Source organism: Ammospiza caudacuta, chromosome 2, assembly GCF_027887145.1.
Source record: "Ammospiza caudacuta isolate bAmmCau1 chromosome 2, bAmmCau1.pri, whole genome shotgun sequence".
Taxonomy (NCBI): domain Eukaryota; kingdom Metazoa; phylum Chordata; class Aves; order Passeriformes; family Passerellidae; genus Ammospiza; species Ammospiza caudacuta.
This window is the reverse complement of record NC_080594.1, coordinates 47,392,016-47,417,910: the sequence shown is the minus strand read 5'-3', so window position 1 is coordinate 47,417,910 and position 25,895 is coordinate 47,392,016. Positions and strand designations below refer to the sequence as shown.

General features: G+C 41.5%; 1 protein-coding gene across 3 annotated transcripts in view; it reads left to right on the top strand.

The window, feature by feature from the left end:
• EXPH5 (exophilin 5) overlaps nt 1–22,383 on the top strand; it is a 36,964-nt gene extending 14,581 nt beyond the window's left edge. Inside the window, exons 2-7 of one of the 3 annotated variants that reach the window (XM_058800336.1) lie at nt 2,659–2,816; nt 6,806–6,877; nt 6,980–7,124; nt 11,725–11,773; nt 13,298–13,424; nt 15,018–22,383. In XM_058800336.1, the coding sequence (XP_058656319.1) occupies nt 2,659–2,816; nt 6,806–6,877; nt 6,980–7,124; nt 11,725–11,773; nt 13,298–13,424; nt 15,018–20,323 (5,857 nt within the window). In that variant the 3' untranslated portion in view covers nt 20,324–22,383. Of the gene's footprint in view, nt 1–2,658; nt 2,817–6,805; nt 6,878–6,979; nt 7,125–8,896; nt 9,112–11,724; nt 11,774–13,297; nt 13,425–15,017 lie in introns of those variants that run through there. The other 2 variants (XM_058800338.1, XM_058800339.1) reach the window with 2 other exon arrangements.
• Nucleotides 22,384–25,895: the final 3,512 nt, after the last annotated feature.

Genomic DNA, 25,895 nt, shown 5'->3' with positions numbered 1-25,895 from the left:
GGGGAAAGATAATGAGCCTGTGAGGTCATTTAGGGTTGCTGCCTGCACTGGTTTGTGGAGCAGTCTCCTGTAAGTAATCCTGGGAATGGATTTGCCTTCAACCCCACAATAGTTTATAGGTACTTTTCCCAGTCACAATGATGTTGTCTCCTCTCAAAAGGTAGTGGCTCCAAGTGTACAAAATAGCCGTAGGCAAATGAGGAGTAAGGATGGATGGAGCAGACTGGGAAGCAGGCTTAGTGCATTTGGTTTAGAGGCCAATAGGTGTTTTGACACTCCTACGTGCAGTGTCTTAACACATAATGTGTTATCCAAGTAACAATAGTGCTGCCTCAGAGGCAGGTTCATTGCAATACTGAGTGCAGATAGCATCTCCTGCTGTAATTGTTTCTTGAGATGGGCTTTCCTTCTGGCTCACAACCGGTGTTCATTAGTGTCGTGAGGGGGCAGTAAACTTGACAGAGCAGGTATGTAGGGAAATTATGTGGTTTGGCTGGGAGTCATCGCGAAGGAGAAATACTTAACAGTCGTGCAATACTGCAACTATGTATCATGTATCATACTCATTAACTATTATTTGTTACTCAAATAACTACATATATAGGGTTCCATATATGACTCTCTGTGTGTATAAATATAAATATGCACAGGCAGTTTAAAAGATTTATTTGATGAGTTGGGCATGACAGCACAATTCAAAAGGAGCAGATACACAGATAACGACTACATATAATGCCAGGCATGTACCAGTACAGACTTTATAGTGTTTAAGCAGTGAAGTCAGTGTTTGTGCAAAACTTTTAACTCCATTTCTCCGTGCAAGGCGCGTTCGTGCAGTGCCTGGTATGGTCTATTATAGAGTGATTGTGGGGTTTTTATATTTCCCTTTGCTCTGGAATGCGTAAATGTGCGGCCAACAGCTGTTTCTCTGCCCGTCCTGTCGCTCCCCGGCCGCGGGCGCTGGGCGGTGCTGCCGACGGCCGCCGCCGGGGGGCGCCACGGCCCCGCCCGCCTGCCCGGGAGCGGCCATGCCAGCGCCGCCTCCCGCGGGAAAAGCGATTCGGCCCGCGGGGATGGATCCTAACAGATGCTCTCCGCTTTCGGGACTTCAGCAGAACCGCGCAGGGGTTGTCTCCCGGGCAGTCGCTGTGGCTGCGGCTACTTCCCAAGCAGCTCATGCCTTCCTCTCTGTGCTTTTACTCCTCCCAGTATCTTGGATCCCCTTTACCACAGGAGTGAGGTCATGGAGTTGGCTATGGAGAGCACATTGTTCATCCCCTCCTGCTTCACATCAGTGCTAGGCTGCGTTCCAGACTGCACAATGCATTTACGGTGTTTAGTCACTCCCATGGTGCGGTAATATCTGCGATGAGTAACATTTTTGCCTCTATAATAAGTTTATTTGGAATGGCTAGTACTCGTGCAGGTGGCTGTGTAATCTTCTTCAAGGGAAATACTCATTTCCCAAAAATGTCTCCCTCCAGCCTTCCTGTCCATCAGATGCCACCAGATGCACAGTAGGGGCTAGAATGGACAATGAATTCCATAAATTCCAGATCAAAATATACCCATTTCCAGACTGGATGTTTAATTTTAAGTTTGTTCTGTGAAGTAGTATTGTCTCAGATGAGTTTTTACTTAAATTGATAACTGAAGCAACTTATGTTCTCTGGGAGCATCTGTATTCTGGACACAGATTTTTACCCCTGATTAAGGAGGCAGATTTACATGAAAGCCTTGCTCAAACATTGGTATTACATCTCCAGGCTGTGCACAAGGTCTCGTTTTGTTACCATCAGAATCAGTTGGGGGTGTGGATTTGCTGTATTTGCATCTATACTTTCGACACTAGTGTAAATGTAATTTAAAAACAAATAACTTTGCATGTCCCTTGCACTATTCCCACTCCTCTGCAATTGTACCTTTTTCTTTTCTGTCCAGTTAAACAATTCATTCCTATGACCTCTTGGTTTAAAATCTGAACTTGCTACTAAATATCTTCTTCAGTTGCAGCCACATGTGTGTAGCTTGCTCAGGCTGCGCCTCAGTGTGGCAGAACATTCATATTCATTATTGGCTGCCTCCATCCATATTGAACACAAGCAGAATCACTATGCATCAAGGAAAGAGGAAAATGTGATAAACTTGTTGAACATGTTTCATGAATATCTATTAGCTGAATTCTCAATTTACTGTTCTCCTTTGCATGGAAAATGTGTAGTGGGCACCTCATTGTCAGGGCATCAGTGATCTACCCCTAGAAAATAAAAATAATTTTGTTATTTCTTCTATTTAAATGAGTGAATAAATATTTCAAAATTTGCTTTATTTTGAGTGTTATTTATTCTAATTTGATTATTGGATCAACTTAATCTTACATTCAATTAGTTTTAGAATGCATATGGATTGCCTTATTCTTGCAAGGAAAAAAGATGCACTTCCTTAAGGATGAGAATAATGCAAGCATATGAGTCATTTGTTAAACAGTAGAATGTTGCTGTCACTAAAACTTTTATGTGATTGCTGTGAATGTCCCACTGCCTTTGTAAAAGTCATTATATGTAGAGATATACTGTAAATACTTTAATGAAAAACAGGGAGAGTTCCTAATGATGGCCCTGTAATATCTAAAATGGCTTTTTTTTTCCTTTTTTTTAGCAAACTTCTGAAGAGAAAGAAATCTGAAAAAGGGCTGCAGGGAGTGACTGGAGAATGGTTTGAAGAAATAAAAAGAAGAAAATATCAGAATTACATTGATGTCAATAGAATGTTAAAACCACCATTAGAGCATCAGTTAAGGAAGAGCAAAAACACCAGTGAGTTACATTTGTCCATTTCCTCATCTATATAATAGTGGTCACCAAACCAACGTCTTATGGCATGTCAGAGTGTAATAGTTAATCCTTGTTTCTGAAATTGCACTGAGCTTCTTCTCAAATCATAGTTTTACTAAAGATGTGTTTTCAAAATGGGTATGTTTCTTTGAGCAGGTTCTGTTAAAAGCAGAGCTGGGATTCACAACAGAAAATCCCTGATATTTTTATGCCATAGTTAGAATCATAGTATGGCCCAGGTTGGAAGGACATCAGAAGATCTTCAGGTCCAGTTTTTCATAGGAGAGGGAACCTGGATAAGATTATTTGGCACCATTTGCAGTCACATCTCTAAACCTCTAGTGATGGGGACTCCACCATGGCCCTGAGGAGGCTGTTCCAGTGATTAATTGTTCTCACGGTAAAAAAAGTCTTTATTAATCAAAATGAAATTGCTATAATTATAGTAAATACAATGGTAGTTTCCCAATCAAAGCAGGGATGTCTGCATTGTACAAAAAGGTTGTGGTTTAACCCCAGCTGGCAGCAAGGCACAACACAGCCACTCACTCACTCACTCCCCCACCATGGGAGGGGGTGAGAATTGGAGGGGTAAAAGTGAATTGAGGTAACAACAGTTGATAGATAAAGCAAATGCCACGCACACAAGCAAAGCAAAGCAAGGCTTTCATTCACCACTCCTCGTGTTCAGCATCTCCAGGGCTCCATCACATGTAACAGTGACTTGAGGAGACAAATGCCATCACTGTGAATGTCCTCCCTTCCCTCGTCTTCCCCTAGATTTTATATGCTGAGTATGATGCTGTATGGTATGGGATATTCATCAGGTATGCTGGCCCCAGCTGCATCCCCTTCTGCCTCCTTGTACATCCCCAATCCACTCATTGATGGGGTGGGGTGAGAAGCAGAAAAGCCTTGGCGCTGTGTAAGCCCTGCTCAGCAGTAAGGAAAACATCCCTGAATTACCAGAACTGTTCTCAGCACAAATCCAGAACACAGCCCCATATTAGTTACTATGGAAATAATTAATTATCACAGCCAAACCCAGCACATTCTTTACTCCTTATTCCATGGCTCAGGTCCCACACTCTTCAGTGTGTCCCCATTAACCACCCCACTGCCTTCACCTTGCCTCTGCTCCAGCTAAGACTAACTCATATACTGCAGTGTCTCAGGGGTATTCCTGCTCCAAGTAGAGTCACAGTAGAGTGAGAGTCTAGTGGAGTCACAGTCTCTCCAGGGATATACTTGCTGCAGCATGGAGTTTTCCACAGCCCCAGTCCATCTGAGGTGCACCTTTTCCAGCATGGCCTCCTCCGTGTGCCACAATGCCTTCAGAAATGCACCTACTCCAACATGGCCTTACCTGTGGCTGCAGTCTCCGTGGGGGAGTCATGGGCTTATCCATGGCCACTCACTTTGAAGTTCTCCACGGATTCTTGGAGGTGTGTACCTTCTACGCACTTACTCCTGGTCACAATCCCTTCAGAGGTGCACCATAACCATGGCGTGTAACCATTGCACCAAGGAGCATAGGCTCTAACTTACAGCCTGGCAAGCAATCCCCATGGCAAGCACTGGAACCTGTCAATTAATAGCTAAACAAGAATTCTAAGCAAGAACAGTGATAAATTCTGTCTAGCACATTCCACTGAGGTCTGTTGTTATCTCAAACACTTCGAGCCTTACACTGGGTATCCTAAAGAACTCTTGTGGTTTAACCCCAACCATCAACTAAGCACCACCCAGTGGCTCATTCACTTGACCCCCATCAGGATGGGCAAGAGACTAAAAGTGAGAGAACTCATGAGCTGAGATAAAGACAGTTTCATAGATAAAGGATAAACCTTGCACATGAGGAAGCAAACCAAAGAATTAAGTCACCACTTCTTGTGAGCAGGCAGGTGTTCAGCTGTCCCCAGGAAAGTTGGGCTGCAGCACACACAATGGTTGCTTGGGAACACAAACACTGTCACTCTGAACATCCTCCCTTCCTTCTTTCCCCCCAGCTTTCCACACTGAGCACGGTGCTGTACGGTCTGGAATGTCCCTTGGGTCAGCTGGGGTCATCTGTCCCAGCTGTGTCTCCTCCCAGCTCCTTGTGCACACTGAGCTACTGGCTTGTAGGGTGGGGTGAGATGCAGGAAAGGCCTTAACTGTGTAAAATATTCCTGTGTTACTGACACTGCATCCAGCACAAATCCAGAACACAGCCCATGCAAGCAGCCGTGAAAGAAAATTAACTATACCAGCCAAAACCAGCAAAAAAAACCCTGTTTTGCCTAGTTTTCTTAAAAAACTAAAAGCACCTAAATGACATTTGGAATAAGTAGATGAATTTGGGTGAGAAAGGTTTGACTATACCAGTGGAAAACTTTTTCTGGTAACACTGGGCTAAAAGCATGCTAGTGCTTATTATCAGGGTGAGTGTCAAAGCCTGAAAAGTTGGCCTGACCAGGAAGCAATTTCTTGAGATCTCATTTCACAGATTCTGATGCCCATCCAAAATGAATATGCAGCAGAAACACAGTGTCTCTAGAAAAAGCATGGTATTCTGCACTTTCATCTTCTATTCAGATAGTTCTCATGCACAATATATGCTTTTATTCCATTCACACTTCTGCATGTTTTTTATTGAGCTCCTCCTATTTGTGCTTCATAGCAACTGGAACTAGAGTCATGGATTTCGAAAGATAAGTGAAACCTTAAACATTTTCCTCATACTACAGACCTGCACAGAATAGATTGCAGGGTTTCCTGACCTTTTATCCCCAACATCCCCTCTAGTCCTCAGCTACCTACATTTTTTATCTTTCAGAGATGGTCTGACTAAACTCTGTGTAATTGTTCTCTGGCATTTAACTTTGAAAGCACCTGTTTCTATTTCAGATCTGAAGAAGGGCTTGTGTGCCTCAGAGGCTTGTCTGATATTTCCAGCTGTATAAGCTGGCTAAATAAAAGATCCTACTTCTTCCTGCAAGCCTTGCTGTGTCTACATCCTAAGACCATCCTGGCTATGGCAGTGCTATTAGGACTCTCTTGATGTCACCTGCATTGTCAAGTCCATGCCACCAAGAGAATAGGCTCTGAAAGGGGTAAAGAATGAGGCATTTTGAAGTACACAGAGATTGTCACTGAAGGGAAAGCCATGTATTACACACAAGATTTAAATCACATTACATGAATTATTCACTTCATTTGGACAATGTCCAAAATGCTGCCCCTTGCTGTTGTTATAAATGTCACTTTTCCCTAATTTCTGGGTTTGCTTTCTCCTACACTCATTGTATAAGCCATTTTCAGGCCGTTGTGCTGTTTCAGGCTTTAAATGTGTTGCTTTAAATGAAAAAAAAAAAAAAAAAAGTAATGCCTTATTCCTAGTTATATCTTGTTTCCTTGTATTATCCAGTTTGCTGTGGTGTGGTGCTGATCCTTCTGTTTCTTTCCCTTTTCTATAAGTGATACTCATCCTCATCTTCCCGCCAAATGCCTGCTGCTTTTACAGGCAGACTGAGTTTATGTTCTGTTTGAAGAAAACAAGTCATAACCTTTCCAAAGAAATAATTCACAATATCGTGCATTGAAAATACAGATGTGATATGCAGTTTGTAGCAGAAAAAAAAAGGTACTCTACTGGCCACAGGAATCCCAGTGTAAGGAAATCTGTGATACAGAGGGCACATTAGTCCGAGTTGGTGTTATGTAGTTACATTACAGTCACTTAGGTCATTGTATTTTCTGGGTTGTTGCATTTATATTTCTTACAAACGTAAAAAGAAAGCGAGTAATGATTGTGAGGGGCCTCAATTTTCAAATGTTTGATTTGCCTGTATTTTAAAACAGGTATGATTTTCAAGTAATTGAGTTCTGATTACTTTGTGAAAATCAGCCTCATGTAGCTCACATGCATCACCCAAAACAAATAATACATTTTGAAACTTTAGACCTGTTTATCTTTCTCTGTCTTCTAGTTAGTCATTATAAACCAGTATGTCACATAGTCTGTCCAAAAATGTCAAAACTGGATTTACCTGACATAAAAGGTAAGCAAAAGCAATTTTTTATGAAGATAAAACATTTATGTATATTTTAATACTGCATTTATTAAGAGCTCAAAACAAATCTGCTTTTTATCACATTTTTAGATCATAAAGAAATAAAAATGTCATCCCGCACAAATCCTCAAGCCCAAAAGAACACCTCAGCTTCCTTTCTGGGGTTCAGATCACCTTTTGCTTGGCTTTCCTCCTTTAGAAGATCAAGGAAAACCCAGACTCAGAAGCAACCACGGTGAGCTATAATGAGAACATACATTATTTCCAGCTTCTAAAAAGTATATGAATTGTTCTGTGGTATAGAACAAAGTTCTAAAGTTTTAGAAAATTTTGTTAAATTATTTTTTAAGTCTCATGCTTTTTACCTCATTGAGAAGATTGTGATTTATTTGGTCCTGTAATGAAAGATTATCTGTATTGTGTCAGAAGAAAGGGACTAAGTCACAAGTAGTAGGTAGAGTCTCTTGGCCAAACCTATTTTGCTCAGGTTTTGCATAAAGATTTGAAGTAAATGAAAGGCTGTAGACTTTGGAGCAGCTGCATCCTGTTTCATTCCCTCTCAAGAGGACACAGCGTAAGGTGCATGGGGATCAGGTGCCCTGTGGCTGTGATACAATAGGAAAGCACAGCTTTCCCAAGTCATGGCAGAGAGTGCCGGCCCCAGGCAGCTCTGCTGCATCAGTTCCCACCATTTCTAGCCCAGAGGCAGCTTAGAGGCAGCCCTGCAGCTTTAGCTCCAGCCAGGCAAACCGGACAGCTCTTGGCCCTTTTGCCTTCTGTGCTTTGTCAGTGCTTTGGGTTCAGTACTTGGGTTTGCTTTGGTTTACTTTGGTTTTTGAATCTGAACCAAAGTTGGTCTCATACGCAGCTCAGGAGCTACTGTTTGAAGAGCATCCTTCTCCTTTGCCATTGCCAGGGTTGAAGCTGCTGTTCAGAGGAAAAGGGGTGGGGGAAGCTACAGTCAGGCTGGTTAGGCTGCCTGATCTCTCTTAACTTTTGTCCTGTGTGGCTGTACGTCAGCAGCACGTGCATGAAATCTTGCTATTCTTGTGTGCATCATAGGGTAATGCTTGGGACTGGCAATCACAGGTAGAGCATTGTGCAGTGCTGTGAAATCCAAGTACAAAGATGCAAGATCTTTGTACAAAAAGCTGATTTTGCTCGGTGCGTCTCAGATTGGTATTCTGGTCTGTGCCTGGGGCTCCCTGCTGACATGATGTAATAAAACAGCTGTAATAAACAATGACAGGGAATGCAAGCCTCTAAAGAAATTATGATTAGTCTGATACGTAGGTTTTGTAACATAGCAGCTTGCTATTGTGGAGTGTTTGTATGAAAGCAGGAGATTTAAGGAGAGGTTTAAGTAGAGGCTTTGAGGTTAGCCTTGTGGATTTTCACTGGTAACAATTCTCTTACATAACAACACAACATGAAAAAAGAATATGCAGTGTTAACACTGCTCCATACCTGTCAATTTCTCCTTCCTCTTTCTTGTGACCTGATAATGCCCCTTATTCTGGAACACAGAAATACTGGGCCACAGTCTTCCCCGAAGAATAAAGGGACACTTGTGTAACTGAGAATCAGATTTCAAGGGTGCTTTATCCTGGTGCACAGTGAGGTAGCCAATGCACACACAAAGGTCGAGGCTTTGCTGTAGAATCTAAGCACTGAAATGATTTCTTAATTGAAGAAGGCAATAAAACCAAACTGTGCCTACTCATAAGATCAGCTTTTCTTGTGTGTGTTTATCTGTTTTTTCCATGGAAAATCTATCGTATCTCAGGCTCAGATGCCTTTGATTTCTGACCGTGCATAACTTGAAAAATAAACAAGTCAATCCTGACGTGTAACTGAGCTGATTGCTACATTTTCTAGTCACGCCTCTCTGTTGAAAACTTCCCCCACCCTCTTCTAGGTGTTGCCGTGGCATGTGGTTTGTTTTATGCATAGGCAAAGCACTGAAATAATCTGCCTCTCACCAGGTAGAGTTATTTTGGAGAGCTAGTGAAACACTGTAGGAGGCAGCACCGTAAATCCTGTAAGTAAGCCTAACTGGCGGAAGCTTTTCAATGGCTGAACATTAATGGCTGGTTAGAGGGTCCTTTCAGTTCTGGAGAGGGAGTTTCGGCAGCTGTCGTGGTGTTCTGCTCTGAGAGTAAACTATGGATGCTGCAGGAAGGAGTGCGCTCACATGGACATACAGAAGATGCTAATAAAAGGTTTGTAACTGTAGTCTGAAGGCAGTTTGATCCCTTTCGGTTCAAAGGTGTCAGTTCTTGAATTCATTCTTACTCTCTTCTATATGTGTAAGTGTGATTCATCCTGGATAAAAATGCTGTTTAATTGTGTTTTCAGCATATATGATTTATGTGTTTGGGTTTTAGTTGGCTTCTTACTTAGTACTGATAAGAATAGTCTTGAAGAAAATGGATTATACTGACATTGGACAGCTTGGTGGTAGCCTGGGGAAGACAGGTGCCTTGCCTCTGTGGAAATACTAATTCACAGCAGATTTTAATTCATGGATTTTTATTATTGTTACCAGTTGTGATAGTCATCTTTTACTTTTCATCTTACATTTGATTGTCATTAAAAAGATACATATATATGGAAGTGGAAAAGTAGAACATATAATTTTTCATTTTCCATATTGAGGATAATTTTCCACATGGCAAATATTTCTGAACTTCAACATCAATTTAGCTTCTTTCCTGTTTATGAATAACAGACAATATTTAAAAGTATATGTACATATGCATTGTGTGCAAAATAATGTAAACATTGCTCCATGTCATTAACCAAAAAGAAACTGAATTACTGTTTCCTAAAATTAGGCAATATTTCTCTGAAAGTAAGAAAAATTTTAATTTTTAAATGCTGGAAAATTTAAAACAGTTCATAGAAACTAATAAGGCAGTTTGGAAAATTGAGAGATTGGCATAGGGAAAATATTAAAAAAACCTCGTCAGTGTAAGTTAGCAGGGAGAAAAATAACGCAGGATGCAATGACCAGTTATTTCTGAGAGAACAGTGACAATAAAGACACAGATGAATTTAGAATAGTGCCACAGGTGCAAATGAAAATTTAAATTTTGCCTAGACTATCAGAAGACATTTCTAACTGACATTTCTAACTAACATGTCTACTTCACGTAGGTTCATGGCAAGGAGCAATTAATACAACATCAGGTGGGGAGAGCTTTGTGCTCTTGGGCTTTGCCAAAGAGTGGCTTTGCACAGTAAAGCTGAAGAAGAAAGCTTTAACAAAGCTTTTGCATTTTTGTTATGCATATAAGTATAACTAAGGTAACTTGCTAAGCCACAGGATTTTACTGAATTTAATTTACAGGAAATCATTGTAAAAGCTCTGAAACCTAAGTTTTGTTCTTAATTTGTTTTAGAAGCATTAAAACACAACTTTATTTAAGTTTAAAGGAAAAGATACATACAGTTCTGGGTTCTGGTTCTGTAAACTTCATTCAAAGAGGGAGGTAACCGCCGTTTTAATGGCTATTTTTATTCAGAGCTACAAGGAAAAATAAGGAATTTTAGATTCAGACTGTCTGGCCAAATCCTAAGCCCGCTGAAGTCAACAGGCTTGTTTGGTTTCAGTTGGACCCCATGTCAGAGAGGAATCCTGGTTTTACAGTTCACAATTACAGAAGCAAAAACAAATTGCACCTTTCAACTGTTCTTCCCTGCCTGCAAGCACATTGCAAACAAATGACAAAGCACTTCAGGAGGAAAGGCTGGGCCACAAAGAACTTGCCAACAAGCCGGTTTATACTTGCTGTTGAAGCACAATAAAGTAGTCTACCTGAGCACAAGGAGGCTTTAAGAGCCTAAGAACAAGGTCATTCAAAAAGACTTTGAGACAAACAGGACTGAGCAGAACCATCTTTCCCTACTTCATTTTCTCCCAAGAATTAACTTCCTGGGAAAAAAACAGTTTCTGAGACGAGGAAGAATTGGCAATCAGCACAGGCTGAACAACATTTCCTTCGGGGCATTTGAAGGGACTGGGTTTGCTTAGTTGTAAAACAAGGATCTGCAGACCTGAATAGACTCAGTGACGTCTAGTCCTGTTCTTTTTTCTTTCATTTATTTTGTATTTGTCTGCAAGTCACCCCATCAGACAGAGTACTTTTTGTGTTCGGGGCTTCTCGGCTTGTTCCAACCACTGCATTACTCACGGACCCTGGAGCCAGTTCTCTGCCAAGCCCTTGCAGCCTTAAATAGCTTAGGAAAGCAGATGAGCCTTCTGCCACGTCTTAAAAATTGGTAAATAAAGGCTGTTTTGGGTGAATAGCAGCAAGTTCTAAAGTTCACTCCAAAACCAATCTGCTTTCTGTCTCTCCTCCGTTGCAGGGACAGAGCACAGCTCTGCATCTGAGTAGGGTGAAACAGAAGAGAAAAAGAATGGAATTGCAGATGCAAACCAGTCAGAACTTAACAAGTATATAACTTAAGTATGACTAGTACCTACTAAATTATAGTTGTTTGGAAAAAGAACAAATACCATCTTACCATAATGCTGGATTAAAACAATTCTGTTGCAGACACTGAGATGTCAGTAGGTTGAGTTCATTTTTAGCTGTGCAGTTATGAAGTTTGCAAGCTGACAAGGCCAAACTGAATGGTACATTTTCCAAGAACTTTATTTTTGCAGGATATTGGCAGGGGGGAGGTAAGGATGAATTCTTCATAGAGCAAGTTTTTTTTCAGATGCTTCTCAATAGTTGTTAAAATGAGAAGCTGCTGGATATTTCCTACTTGATGAAATTACAGCAAGTTCCTTTTCAAAACCAACATTTAAATCCCTCTGCCTACAGATATGACAATTCTGCTAGCCCACCCTCAAAAGTGGAAGAAATGGCAACGGTAAGTAGCTTATCAATTTCTTGTCTGCAATGTTTCAATACAGAGTTTTCAAAAACTAGTCCCCTTGCTCTAGGCTGTTGCTTTAACGTGTTTAAATAGTATTCTTGCAGTTCTTGTTTTAAATGATGAGTAAAATGTCTTTGTTGTGAACTTGTTGTAGTAGACTGAGCTTTTCTGTTAAAATCCAAAGCTTTCCTAGCTAGGCCCTACATCTAGCTCTGCAGGATTTCAGTTCTCTCATAATGACAGAATAATTGCATGGATATTTTCCTAGGTCAGGACCTTCACATATCTTGGCAACTGTAACCAACCTGTAAATAGATCAAAACTCACACTAAATCATAATCTAGTATATTTACTTTGTTTCATTTCATTTGTACAAGGATGAAAAAGAGTAGCTGGCCTTTGACAGGCAGTAATCTAGAACCTTTTGTGCAACATTTCCATGCACAGAGTTACCATGTAAATGTAAATTTTGAAGTAGGAACTTTTTTTTTTTAATGGATGGATGTTCCATTTTATAAGCACAAGCTCATTTTAAGGATAAAACAGATATATTTCTGATGTAATTTAAGTGCATGCTGTTGAAATATCAGATTTGCTTCCAAGGATTATATTTTCTATCTTAATTATTTCACGACCCTGTATTACTAACATGTTTTTCCTCATCTTCAATTGGGTGGCATAACCACAGAGGGGACTAAGAAGGTATACAGTGTATAATCAAAGGCACAGAGGATGTAAACTGGCCACCTCCCTTCTCTCATATCTCAAAAACAAAGAGATAATCTATATTAATATATGACTGAGCAAAGATCTTATCAGGGAATCTTGTCTGTTATAGAAACATATTATATAAAGCTATATTATAGCTAGATGAGTAAAATAGTATAAATATGGCAAACAAAAAGTAGTAGGGTGGGGTTTTTTTTGAAAAAAGAAGGAAGAGTTTCAGCTAAAATTATTCAGCAGTTAAACAATTGTCTGCACTTCCACCATCTGAAACTGTGAGCTTAGTGAAATATGGGTGGGATAGAACCTCTCAGTTTAACATGTAATCAAAAAACAGATGGAGAATAGGATGACATTTTCCCCACTTTTATCACTAAGTGCTGTCTTTCTATAAGAAAATGGACTGTAGTGTTAAATTATTAAATCTCTGTTGGGAGGTCAGTGGGTGAATTTTAAAATACACTGGTCAAGGAAGAGATGATTGTGGAAAACTAAATTGAGAGATACAATGCAATAAGGATGCATTAGGATAAATTAAGTAAACTATGCCCTTATCCAAAACATACAGGATGAGGACAAGATGAGTAATTCTCCTTATTATATGTATAGACCTCTATAAACTGCATGCAATTTTACAACCCTCAGTTGTGTATTTTAATAATACATTATTTAATGGACTGACAGAGCTTGCTCACCTCTGGAATTTGTGACACGGGTTGTGATGTGATATGTGAAATGTGATTTGAACCTACATGTAGAACTGAAACCAGGTTACTTTACAATTTTTAACAGGCTGAAATGTGTGATTCCCCAATGTCAACTGAAACAAGTGGTCAATCTTTTGATACAAACCAAAATGAAACAGTGGAGAAAAGTACACTGGAATGGAATGAACAGCTAGAGAAGGAGATTTTCAGTGGTAAGTGTGTCCTTATTTTGGTATTGTTTGATGGTGTTGTTACTAGAAGTTACTATGGTTTGGGAGAATTTTCTGCAAAAGCACAGCTGTAAAAAAATGGCTCATTTCTAGCAGAGTGGCTACTTTGTGTTGTCTTTGTCTGATAGCAGAATGTCTACTCCAACACTGATTTCAGGAGATGTCAGTGATCAATCACTCTTAGAGTGCATTTCCTCTCATACTGATACAGTTCAGAAGAATCCCATGTAACTGTGCACAGTTCTCTGCTGCTTCTGCCTGGAGCCCACACTGCACCCTTTAGATGAAGACATATGGTTATGTGAGAATTCTATCCGTTTCCTGCATGAATAATTTGGATCATGATGAATCATTGGGCCTGGTTTTATAAACTGTAAAGCCAGAAACCACAGAATCAAGAGGCATTATGACATTCAGTTAGTTTTGTGGAAGCCTTTTTATACCCCCAGTCAAGAGTTGCAGGTTCTTTTTCAGCTTGGCTCATGTCCTCCCAATGGAAGACTCAGAAACAACTCATCTTGTTTCTCGTTCTAAGCTGGATTTCTCAGAAGTCTTTTATTTTGTGTGCTGAAGAGAAACTTTTGAAAAATGGAGAATTTTAGTACCTTTGGATCACATTTTATACCAACTATACATATTTATCAATGCTTTCTTAATGCTTTTGTAGTGTTAACACAGTTCTGTAGTGACTGATCACTCAGTCTTATGTATTTAAGTGGATTAGGAACTTCTGTAACAAAACAATCATATCCATTGTATGTTATGTGTAATATTTTGGAAATAGCAGAATACAATTAGCAAAGGAAAAATGCTTTTGACAATAAAAATAGTTTCAATATATTGCTATCAGTCTTCTGACTGAATATCTTGGTTAATTGAGCTACATAGTGTTTAATTCCATTTCATGAGTTTGCCTATATATGTTTATATAAATACATATTTGTTGCTAGATTGAATCACAGCTTCCTAACTATTTAATTACCCTTTCTTATGCAGAAAATGCCATTTTCAGTGCTCATACAATTCAGAAGAGAACTTATTTAATGAATGGAATAAACAGTGGACATGCCAGACTGCTGAATATGCTTGTTTGATGGTTTGCAGGATTCTGTTCTCTTATAGTTATGTCATAATTGTGCTTTGTGAACAGAAAGGTCTGTGTGTGCCTAGTGAATTCTTTTCAAGGATTTTTTTGCTTACAGACTGTATTTGGAAAGTTTACACACACACACACACACACACACACACACACACACACACACAAATACAGTGAGTGAGAACTCAGACTTCAAATTGTTTTGTTCTTCCTTTAAATAGCATTTAAGACTAACATTTACATAAAGAGCAGTCATGGAGGAGAACATTTTTTTTCTTCTAGTCATAATGGGTGACTGCTGAAAAGTCCTAGGGAGGAAGAATTTGCGGTTTGGGAAGGGTTTTGAATGCTGAGAAGATGACTCCTTTTAAAGCCAGTTCTGATTAATAATGTAGTACATGAAACTTTTTAACATAAGCAGTCAGAAGATTATTAAAGAAAACAAAACCAAGTATCTTTTTTTTTTTTTTCCTGTGCAGTTCTAAGTGATCTGGATGACCAGCTGGCCCAGGAACAAGCCCAAGACCCTTTGGACAGGATCATTTCTACAAGCAGTGCATCCAATGTCCAAAGTAGTAGTGCATTCCCTACTTCAAAGAGGCAGACTGTTGGCAGGGGGCAACAGAGAAATGACTGGAGTGACATGCCTAGAACATTTTTCCCGGATGGAATGAGAACGCTGCGGGCCAAAGATGAACACAAGATTTTCATCAGACCAAGGAAGTTACAGAGTGCATATATAAACTGGCACCAAGCAGCCTTTCAGGAGGATTGCAGTTATGGTGATGCAGTGGAGGGGAACCCCCGTCTGCAGCGCAGGAGGCTGTCCGCGGTGTCCTTCGGGCGGTCTTCCGAGGGCAGCTTATATCCCCCCTCCGTAACGCACAACAGCGGATTTAGGCACAAGGCTTGTATGAACAGGGATGCAGCTGGCAGGAGTTACTCTGTGTGTTCCCTTCGAAGGTCTCCATCATCAGTATCTTCTGATCAGCTCTCAGCATCTAGTCTGCAGCATCCATTGGCAAGGGAGAGCAAGAATGGTTTTGTACCAAGGTTTGGTCGACAGAACCCAAAGAGAATTCCTCTGTCTTCCATTGTATGGAACAACACACCAGACTCTTCAGAACAAGCTCCAGAAACAATGTTTAGAACTCAATCACTGATGGAATTTCATGCTACAGACCATGGTAGATATCCCAGCTCTTTACAAGAAACTAAGAAATACCCAAGTTACCACTCAAAACAGCACTACAGAAGATCTATTTCAAGCAGCAATTGCTTTAGCAGAGTTAGTTGCCCTGACAAAGCTACTTCTCCATTGCCCTTTGATAACTGGGAAAACTATCCTGTATACAAATCAGAAAATAATCTCTCTAGATCCTTCTATAGAGACACCTCTTCTCATGGGAAGCTGTATGCAAACCAAAAAAATTCTTATGGAAGAAAAGACAGCTATCCTTCTTGGACTGATATTCCTCAGTGTTACAGTGATGAGGTGTTTATTTCCCCTGACACCAGCTTTGAAGCATTTATGGCTAATTTAAATGACCAGCAGTGGGCACATGCAAAGAATGCCAAGTTTGGTTCACAGCGCCTGCAGAATGATTTTCACATGTACTCTCCAGAAAATACAAGTATCAAAAGGATGACAAGAAGTGCAAACAGAAATTTTTCAGAACTCACTGAGGGCTGTCAGCCTTGGCTAAGTTGTACATCTTCTGTTTCTTCATCTGGTATCAGAACTGATGAGTCAGGCTTTCCCAATTCAAAGAACCAACCAGAACCTACAAGACTGAACAGGAATTCAGTTGTTGTTACCCAAAGGAGTACAAAGGCAGACTTTACACACCTGGAAAAGGCTGAAGGTGTGAAACAGGCAGATGAAGACACGCTGTTACCGTCAGTTCCTCAACAAGCAGATACAAGCTACATCAACGCACGGAGTTTTTCCCCTAACAGCCCAGCTTCTGCCATGTGGCAAAGAGATGTATCTCTTTATAGCACAATGACATCAAAGAGACAAGCCCAAGCCACTGCCAGAGGAGATCCTGCAAAAAATTATACATCAAATGGTGATAAAAGAAGTATAGAAATGAAGGAAAATGATTGTCCACCCAATAGTGCGTTCAGTCAGCCTCCCTGTATTTTGCCAGGTGATGGGAGCAGGAAGGAACCTTTTCTTCCACGTCAGAAAGAATGGGAACATAATCTGCATTATGCAGCTCAAAGAGAGAGCAGCAAACAGGACAGTTGGAGTGCAGAAGCCCTTAACAAAGCTACTCCAAAGAGGCACTCCTCATTACTGAATGTTACTGCTGCTCTATCCACTGAAAAATTAGCAAACTGTCAAGGCATGTTGTCCTGTCCTCCTGAGCTCTCATCTAGTTTCTCACAAAATTCTCCCCAAGCACTTTCTCATAAAGACAATGCTAAATGCTTAGGAACACTATCTAGCTCTTCGGTAAATAGCACTGTTACTGAATCTCAAGCAGAAGAGGGGACAACAGCTGAAGTGAGTAGGACAAGTGTTAGCAAAGAGATTTCACAGAAAACACTGCAAAATGCAAGCACTTTAGTTACTAAGGACTATAATGGACAATTCACTACTAGTTCCCCACGAAATGGAAATTCTGGAAATATTTATATGCGTGGCTTTGATGGAGAGCCCAATACCTCTCAAAATAGTTTAAGTTATTTTTGCCTTGAAAAAAGAACTGAAAAAATGAGGAGTACTTCACCTTGTATTAGAAGATTTCACAAGCAAGACAGCTCGCCAAGACATAGCAGTAGCTGTAGCATTACTGGCTCTCCTGGCAGAAACAGCTCCAAATCTTCTGACCCCCTTGTTATTTATTACACTTTACCTAGAAAATCAGCCAGCATTGCTGGTAGTATTATGTCAGAGACACCTATCTCTTTACCTAGAGAAAGCAGAGCATATGATTGTTTAAGGTCTGAAACTCTGCATAGAGCTGACACCTGTTATTCTAATCAAAGGGATGTGTCTTGTTTAGATCCAAAATGTTCCTTTCTAACATCAGCATCATTAAATGCTGCCACAACTAAAAAAGATTACCACAGTCCTTTAGGCAAAAATAGTAATGATTCAGTCAGTAGTAGTACATCAGTTGATCTGACAGACAGATGTAAACATCTAAGTAGAAGAGAATCCTCTGTGTTTTCAGATTATAAGGAAGGGGGAAATTTTTTGCAGAAATATAAAACCACAAGCACATTTACAGTTTGTGTTGATGAAGATCATGTCAAGTATCATGAACTAGTTTCAATTTATTACACACTACCACGGAGGCATTCAAAAACATTTTGTAGCCTCTTTAGAGATAATTCAGAGGATGCAGATTTACCTTGTCCCAAAGAGACTGCTCAGTCACCAAGAATACAAAACAAGAAAAATGAAGGTCATGTGAGTTTAGCAAATGTTTTTTTCCCTACTACTTCAGAAAAAGAGGTGTCTTCATATTATTCTGACCAAGTATCTTCAGTTCTGGTCACACCTCAGAATTTAAGAACTGCTGTTGATAGTGAAGAAGAGAATTCTCATTTATCCCCTAGCTCTGAGAAGTCAGTGAGTGTGGTACCTAACAGGAAAGATAATTCAGCATGTCTACCATTAGCAGAAAATGTACTTTCTCATGTGGTGACAAAAGAAATTTCTTTTGGTGGCCCACAATCCACTGCGATAGTGACTAAGTCAGGTAAGGCCATTTCTGATGCTTCAAGCAGCCAAAAGGCAGAAATACATGTAAAAGAAAAGAAGGAAATTTTACAAAGAGCCACACCACTAATGTCCACTTTATCAACCCCTCCCAAGCCAGCCAGACATTTAGAGAAGCCTTTATATTCTAATTCGACAAATAAAAATATTGTACAGAAGGGAAGCTCTGAAACTTGCTCTCAGCCCCCAAAAGTGAACAAGAAAAATCTGAACAGTTTATTCATCTGCTCCAAAGAGAAGAGTTCCCTTGGAAGGAGTGGTAGCACAGAGCATGCTGATGTGCCACTTACTCCTGTGGAAGGTATGTACAGGGATAGTGCCCAAGTTAAACAGAGAGTAGATGTCCTACACCAAACCACCCCTCTGTGTAATAATAAATTTAGTGGACTGCAATTAAGGGCTGACAGTTCAAGAAAAAAAGAGAGCGGTTCAAACTTTTGCAGCAAAGTGCTTCCAGAGTCTCCAAGCAAAGCATCTGAGGTAAGCACAGCTTCCAATGCTGATCCATTTCTTCAGCTAGACAAAGTGGCTAGCACAGATGAAGTAAAGAATTCAAAAATTAAAAAAGAGCAAAACTCACAGAGTTCTCATATGGGTAAAGTTTACAGTGGTTTTCAGGAATCAGAGAGGCATATTGAGGGCAACCTGAACATTAAAGATAAAGTCCCCAGGGTTACACAAAATCAGAACACAACACAGAGTGCAGAAGAGGAGAACAAGCTTCTCTCTGACTGCACAAGAGACAAAGTCAAAGATATAGAGAAAAGGAAAAACAGACCTTCAATTAAAAATAAATTGGCAGCTGTTTACAAAACAAGTCGTAAATTTTCAAGTAAAAATCTACCCCCCAAACCACACATAAGTAACATTTTTTCACAGAATGATGGAAGTGCTACTTCTTTAGAGGTCAACATGTCCCTTGACTCATTGATTTCAATGGATTCCCACCAGCCATTCCTGGAATTGGACAATGAAAATCAGAATCACAGTCTGAACTCTGACAAGAATACTCCAAGACCAAGAACAGCTGATAATAAGAAGACTGAAAATCAGAATGATCCCTCTTTGCTTGCTAACAGCAAAAGGAGGCCTTTTACAAGTCCATATACCCAGAAGGAAGCCATCAGTCCTCAAAAAACTGCAGTGAAAGTGGAAAATAGGCCAAGACTCACAACCCTATTTCCAGATAAATCGGTAAGCACAAGAAATGAGAATTCCCAAGTGCTTGATCTCAGGTTAGAAAGCAAAAGCCAACCCATCTCCCCCAGTGCTACTACGTCATACCCACTGGATGAAGAGAAAGGAGGAGCTAGCAGTCATACCTCTGCTCCTCCCTTGCCACTATTAACTGACAAAAACTCCAACACCTATGTAAATAGCTGCTTGCAGGCAAACACATGTCCAGAGCAAAACCTGACTTCCCAGACAGTGCTTGGTCAGCATCAAAATACCTCTCAGCCTGCTGGCTTAGAAAACGCTAACCTCAATAGCTATCAGTTGTGCAAGAGCCGTGCAAAAAGTCAGCGAGAGCGTCACCTCTCCGAGGGCATTTGTGCTCGAGATTCCCTTGAGATCTCTGCCTCAGGAAGCAATATTCTACCCAAAGATGGCATACATGGCAAGAGATTTAAATCTTACTCAGAGCTGTTGTCTTGTGATGAGAATGAAAACTGGGCATCAGATGATGAGAAATGTAACAGCACCAGAAATTTAATGTATCCATCTGTGGAATTTGGTATATTTGGCAAAGAGCAACAACTGGCTTTCCTGGAAAATATCAAGAGGTCACTCACAGAAGGGCGATTATGGAGACCATGTCTTCTGAATAACCCTGGTGCTTTCAGAGATACAGAGAGCTCTTCTATAAGCAGGGCTGAGCTTCTGAGCTCGAGTTCTGCTGGGAGCAAAATGTCATCAGCTGCCTCGTCCCCCCGAGAGCTCACTGATACCTACGGGGAAGACCCAGCCGCTTACTCGGACTCAGACAGTGATACCACCACTGATGATGAATATTACTTAGATGAGATAGATAAAGAATCAGAGCTATGAAGGGACTGTGGTACTAAAAGGGCACAATAGTGTGGTAGTTTCTGGGCTGGCAAAAACATGTCAAATATGCTGAGCCCATTCTTGTGCTGCTATAAAGTGGTACAGCTTCCTTAGTTTCAAGGGAGTTAGTATGGTATATTAGCTGAGCATTTGACTTTTGTATTAAATGCGTGGCTTCACCTTTCGTGTTTCTCTCAGCAGGGAAAAAACAATGTTAAAAAATCCCTTCCCCAAATAATAGAAGGTAAACAGCTGTGGAGCTTTGGGCAGTGTAAGTCCAGGGATGGCTTTCCTCTGAGTCAGCAAGCAGTACTTAGGTTCCTGCCAGCTACACAGTGCTGGAATGGATAAATAGAACTTAATAGAAACCCAAGCAGTTATTTTGCTGATAATTTGTCGTTTCTCTGATCTTCCTCATTATCAAGCATGACAATGCTAATCCTTCCCACTGAACAAATATCCTCACAAAATGAAACCTCTTAAATCTTTACAGCGCATTCTGCATGAATGTTCTTTTTCTGCATTCCTGGGAAGCATAGCAACACTGTCCCTGGTGGCATTTTTTCTGCTGTGCTGTTAAAGCAGATTCCACACCAGGACTTTCCAGCATTGCAAGAGCAGTGAGCAATGTGAGTTGCAGAGGTACTTCTAGTGTAGGAGAAAAAGCTCAACACAGGGCACAGCCCTGAGAAACTGGCCAAAAGAAAGAAAGCTGAGCATGGAAATCTGCTTTCCAGACATGGAAGATTTATAACCAGCACTGCTTTGGTTACAGTTGACATGACTGGCCAGATTTCTGGTCTTAGAAACAGGTTAATTTGGATTAAAATACATACACTTTTAACAATTCAAAATATAAAAAGTTTTAGCTTGTTGGTTTCCTGTATTAACCTCATAGGTTCAATCTTTAGTTGTCCTGGTAGAGAGAAAATAACCAAAACAGTTTGTGGGGTCCTAGAGTTCTGTAGCTGGCTCTGCTTGGCAGGTCTCAGGGTGAGGCACCTGCAGCCCCTGGGCTCCTCCAGAGCAGCAGCACCTGGGGCAGCCTGAGAGGGCACTTGGCTGGGGCACCACTGCACCGTACTGACTGGTGGCTTTTTACAGGCAAAGTAAATAAAACCAGTAAGAAAGGGCTCTTTGCCCTTTGTCAAATTACTGTCCCCTTTTGGTATTTTTCAACTCTTCCTGCTGTGACCACAGTCTCTTTATCCTCTTAACTGAATGGGTGTAAACATATTCCATTGGCCCTTCCTCACAACAATAATGTAATATTATTACTCAGTAGCCAAAACTTGGCCCTGGCCATAAAATTTCTAACTAAGCCTTGTTCTCTTTTTATGAAAAATCAGAAGTGGCTCACTGAGCCAAAAGATATATTTTAAAATAATTAGACATTTTCTTCTACTTTATTTCTAATTTCATATATGGTCTGAAATGATGGTCCATATTTTTATATGCTTTTTAATCCAATAAAATTTCTGTAGGACATAATTATATTTTTCTAAATTGAAGGACAGTATATCGGTATTTTGGAATAATCCATTTTACACAAAACAAGCAATGCTTGTATCACTGACTACTCCACAAAAAACTAAAAGATGAAAATATTACAGTAGGTAAGAGGTATCCTTATTTTTTCATACTGTAAGCTTCGTTAAAGAAGTGGGTCTGTAGTTCAAATCTGTACTGATATGTAAGTATCATTAGTTTTTGCTGGGGTAATTTGTCTTTTGTTGTACATAGAAAGACTAACATAAACTGTATATTTATAGACAGAACTGATCTCTACCACATGCCTGTTTCACAAGGATAAAAGAATATACTGACATAGGCAATGCTGGAAGGAGATGACTACTGTATAATTGCAGTCTTGTAAAAAATGGTATTCTAAGGAGAGATTATGTTTTTCTGTAAATGTCTCTATTCTCTGTGTGTACAGGATTCTGTAGAGTAAGACAATAAAACAAGCTGAGTATCTGTGTGGAATTTCTGTTGTTGCACATTTCTGCAAAATAAATTAATCCAAAAATTTGGGATACTAGCTACATAATGTAAAGAATAATAAAAGAAATGTGTACAAAGGAAGTAAATGGTCATACAGTTTTTCTTGACTAGATGTGGATGATTTAGAACATTTTTATTTGTAACTATTTTCTAACCATTCAACAGTAGTTGGATTAAGTGCTCACCTTGCAGATACAATTTTTTTCCATTTCCTATGCTGTGTATGACAGGAAATCAGGTGGCTTGATTTAATGTAAGCAAGTAAAAACTGCTTTTGATTGTAAATTAATTGTGGAAGACTGCAGCCTGTTGAGGATTTGTAAACTAAAATTTACACTGAATAGCAGTATTCTAACAGTCAACTGCATGAAAACATAGGGAGAAATACCTTTTGAATAGCATTCAGCTCCATTCAGTTTAGCAGAGCCCAATTTTGACACTTTCACTCTTCCAAGATTTTCTTTGGCAAAAATATATTCTATAAATATTGATAATTTACAGGATTTTCACATTTAAAATTATTTGTTTGAAAAAAATTCTGCATTTACATGAAAAAAATGTATTGGTATTATATTTGTTTTTCACATGCTGTGAATGCAGTAGACTGTTAAAAAAAAAATCCAGCATCTCAATATGGTTGCTAACATCATCAGGGTGCTGATGGCCCACAAAGCCATGGATTGAGCAGGGCAGGCAGCCTTGGTCCATCTCACAGCTGTAGCCAGCAGTCACATCAGCTGCTGGGCTCAGGCAGGATGTGCTGCCTTCTCTTGTCCTGCCAGCTGACGAGGCTCCAGCACACAAACTAGTTTTCCATCCATGGTAGAACCTTTACAGTAGATATATTAAACCCTTAGAGAGCCATATGCCTGCAACTTGCCTTGAGGTGCCAATACTCCACATAGGGGCCAAGGGTGGTGTTTGATGAGTAGTTTTACAAGGTGATGAGCTCCACGTGAAGATCCCTTCAGCTGCAATTAGGCCTGAGTGAAACCTGGCTGCCACGTGTTGTGTAAATGTGTGAGAGCAATCACAGTCTTTCAGCCTTAATTACTACAGCCAGTACTTGTGGTACCTGAGCAGTCCTTCAGCCCGGCTTCAGAAGGAAACACGGTTTATGAACTAAGGTGGTTTTTCTGTCTAGACCTCTGTCTACCCAGTAGGTCGTGCATGTACCTAGATGATCTTTGAGCATTCTACCATCTTGATGACATTTGAAAGAAGGGACAGAAATGTCATGGTTTCATCAAAGGATATGTCAGGGTGGGTGTAACCTCAGAAGGTCTATGGTCCAGCCTCCTGCTCACAGCAGATTGGCTTTGAGGTCAGGGCTGGCTTTTTAAGGCTTCATCCATTTGAGGCTTGAAAATCTCTGAAAATGGAGACTGGACAGTCTCTCTGTGCCTTGGCCTATAACATGGACATGTTACAAGGTGACAATCACTTCTTTCAACTCATGCTAGTTGTCTTTCATCCTTCTGCCCTGCACCATATCATGATCTTCCTAGGGGCTCCTGTGAGGTCTACCCCCTCATTGAAGGTATCTCTTAACAGGCTTAACAAGTCCAGCTGCCCCAGTTTCTACTCACAGGGCCGGTGCTCCAGCTCCGCCATCTCAGTGGCTTCCCCTGGATTTGATCCAGTTTATTGATGTCTTGTACTGGGGAGCCCAAGGCTGGATGCAGGATCTAGATGTGGTCTAACAAGTACTGAGTGGAGGTGGATAATGACTCCCCTCGACCTCTGGCTCTGCCCTTGTTCCTTCACCCCACTGTTACTGCCATTGATGGCCCATGTCCCTCCATGCCCACCAGGATCCCCAGGGCCATTCCCTCAGAGCTGCTCCCAGCAGCTGCTCCCAGCCCATACCAGAACAGGGGTGGCTCCTTCCCAGGGACAGCGGCCCAAGAGCACCATCAGGCCCTGATCCCCCCACCTCCTCAGGGCTCCCCCTGCTCTCTCTGCCCATGGACACCATTTCTGGCCAGCCTGGGGCCATCAGTCCCTGCCCCACTGATGGCATAGGTCATTGGTCTCCATCTCTCCTCTGCCCTCCCTGCTGAGCCTGGCCCTATCTGCAGGCTGACAACCCCAGGACAGGCAGCTATCCCAAAGTTGTGTCTGACCCCAATTCCCCTCACAGGGACTGATCCTGATCTGCAGATTGATGTCCCCACCTGACCCCAGCCCTGCCCTGTACCCTGCAATACTACACAAGTTTTCTCTCACTTGTTGGGAGTATCAGACATGGTATGTCAGTGGAGATCTGTGGCTATCTGAAGTGAAGGAATTGAAGAGACTAGAGACAAAAGCAAGGAGGAAACCAGACTTGATAATTTCCCCTTCAAGGAACCTGTTTTTCATGGTCTGTATGCACAGAGACTTGAAGTTCGTGTTATTCAAAACCAGACAGAACTCATTTGTGCTCCCATTGCTTTGCATGTGAAAATCCAGGCTTGCCCAGAAGCTTGATTTAATTCTCCTACAGCCTTGTAAACCCTCCCATCTACTCATACATTGAAATACTTCCTAGTAGCAGCAACTAGGAAAAACGATAAAACAACCTTAGGAGACAAATCATTGGAGTTTTACCCTCTTTACTAGCAACCCAACATTTTAAATCCATGAAATTACTTGGTTGTTAAATTTTCTAGAGGATAACACTGTGATCCCTTTTCCCCCCTCACCAAGCATCACAGCACTGATGAGGGCCACCAGCAGCATGTCACGCACAGACCTCAGGAGCACCTGGGCACGGTTGCGTGTCTGAGCCTCCTCTCTGGGACAGGGAGTGGAGCCTATTGACAGGGAACCGTGTGTCCGTGCATCCTAACAGGGTCCATGCTCTGTCCTTTGCTTTAAATGCAATTGCTATGGGAAATCTTAAAAACAGTGAGGAATTTTAAATTGTCAGGTTTTGGGGGCTTTTTTTTTTCCTTTTACAGCAATCCCTGTACATCAGCTGACACAAGGCAGTAACAATAAGCGATAGAGATGATTTTTTTCCTCTCTAAATTCCAGGCCAGCTGTTCAGCTGCCGGCTGAGTCGTATCCTAAACCACAGGTAACGTGTTCTTTGAGGGGGCCGACACACCCCCGATCACCTGCTCCTCAGCGCGGCCCTCAAAGCGCCCACAGGCAGGGAAGAAAGCCCCTCGGCACAGGCAGCCGCAGACCAGCGGCCCCGAGCCCGCTCCCCGCTCTCCCAGCACTCTCACAGTGCTGTATTTCCCGCGGCTCCGGGGAACTGCACGGCTCCGAACCCGCTCCTGTGCCTGTGCCCCGCGGGCGGGGCTCGCTCCCGCCGCTGGTGCGGTCCAGCGCACACGGGCTGGGCTGGGCTCTCACCCCCCGACCTCCCCGGGGACATCGCGGGACAGCCCGGAGGAGGAGGAGAACCAGGAAAGGCGGACTCAGCCGCCCGGGGAAAGCTCGGCCCTCTGCTCGCCTCCCTCAGGCTCTGACCGGCCCCGGCGCCGTGGGGCCGCCCCGCGGGGCGGGGAGCGGGCGGGGGCCGCGCAGGGCCCGAGGAGGCCCCGGACCCCTCCGAGCGGGTGCGATAGGGGGC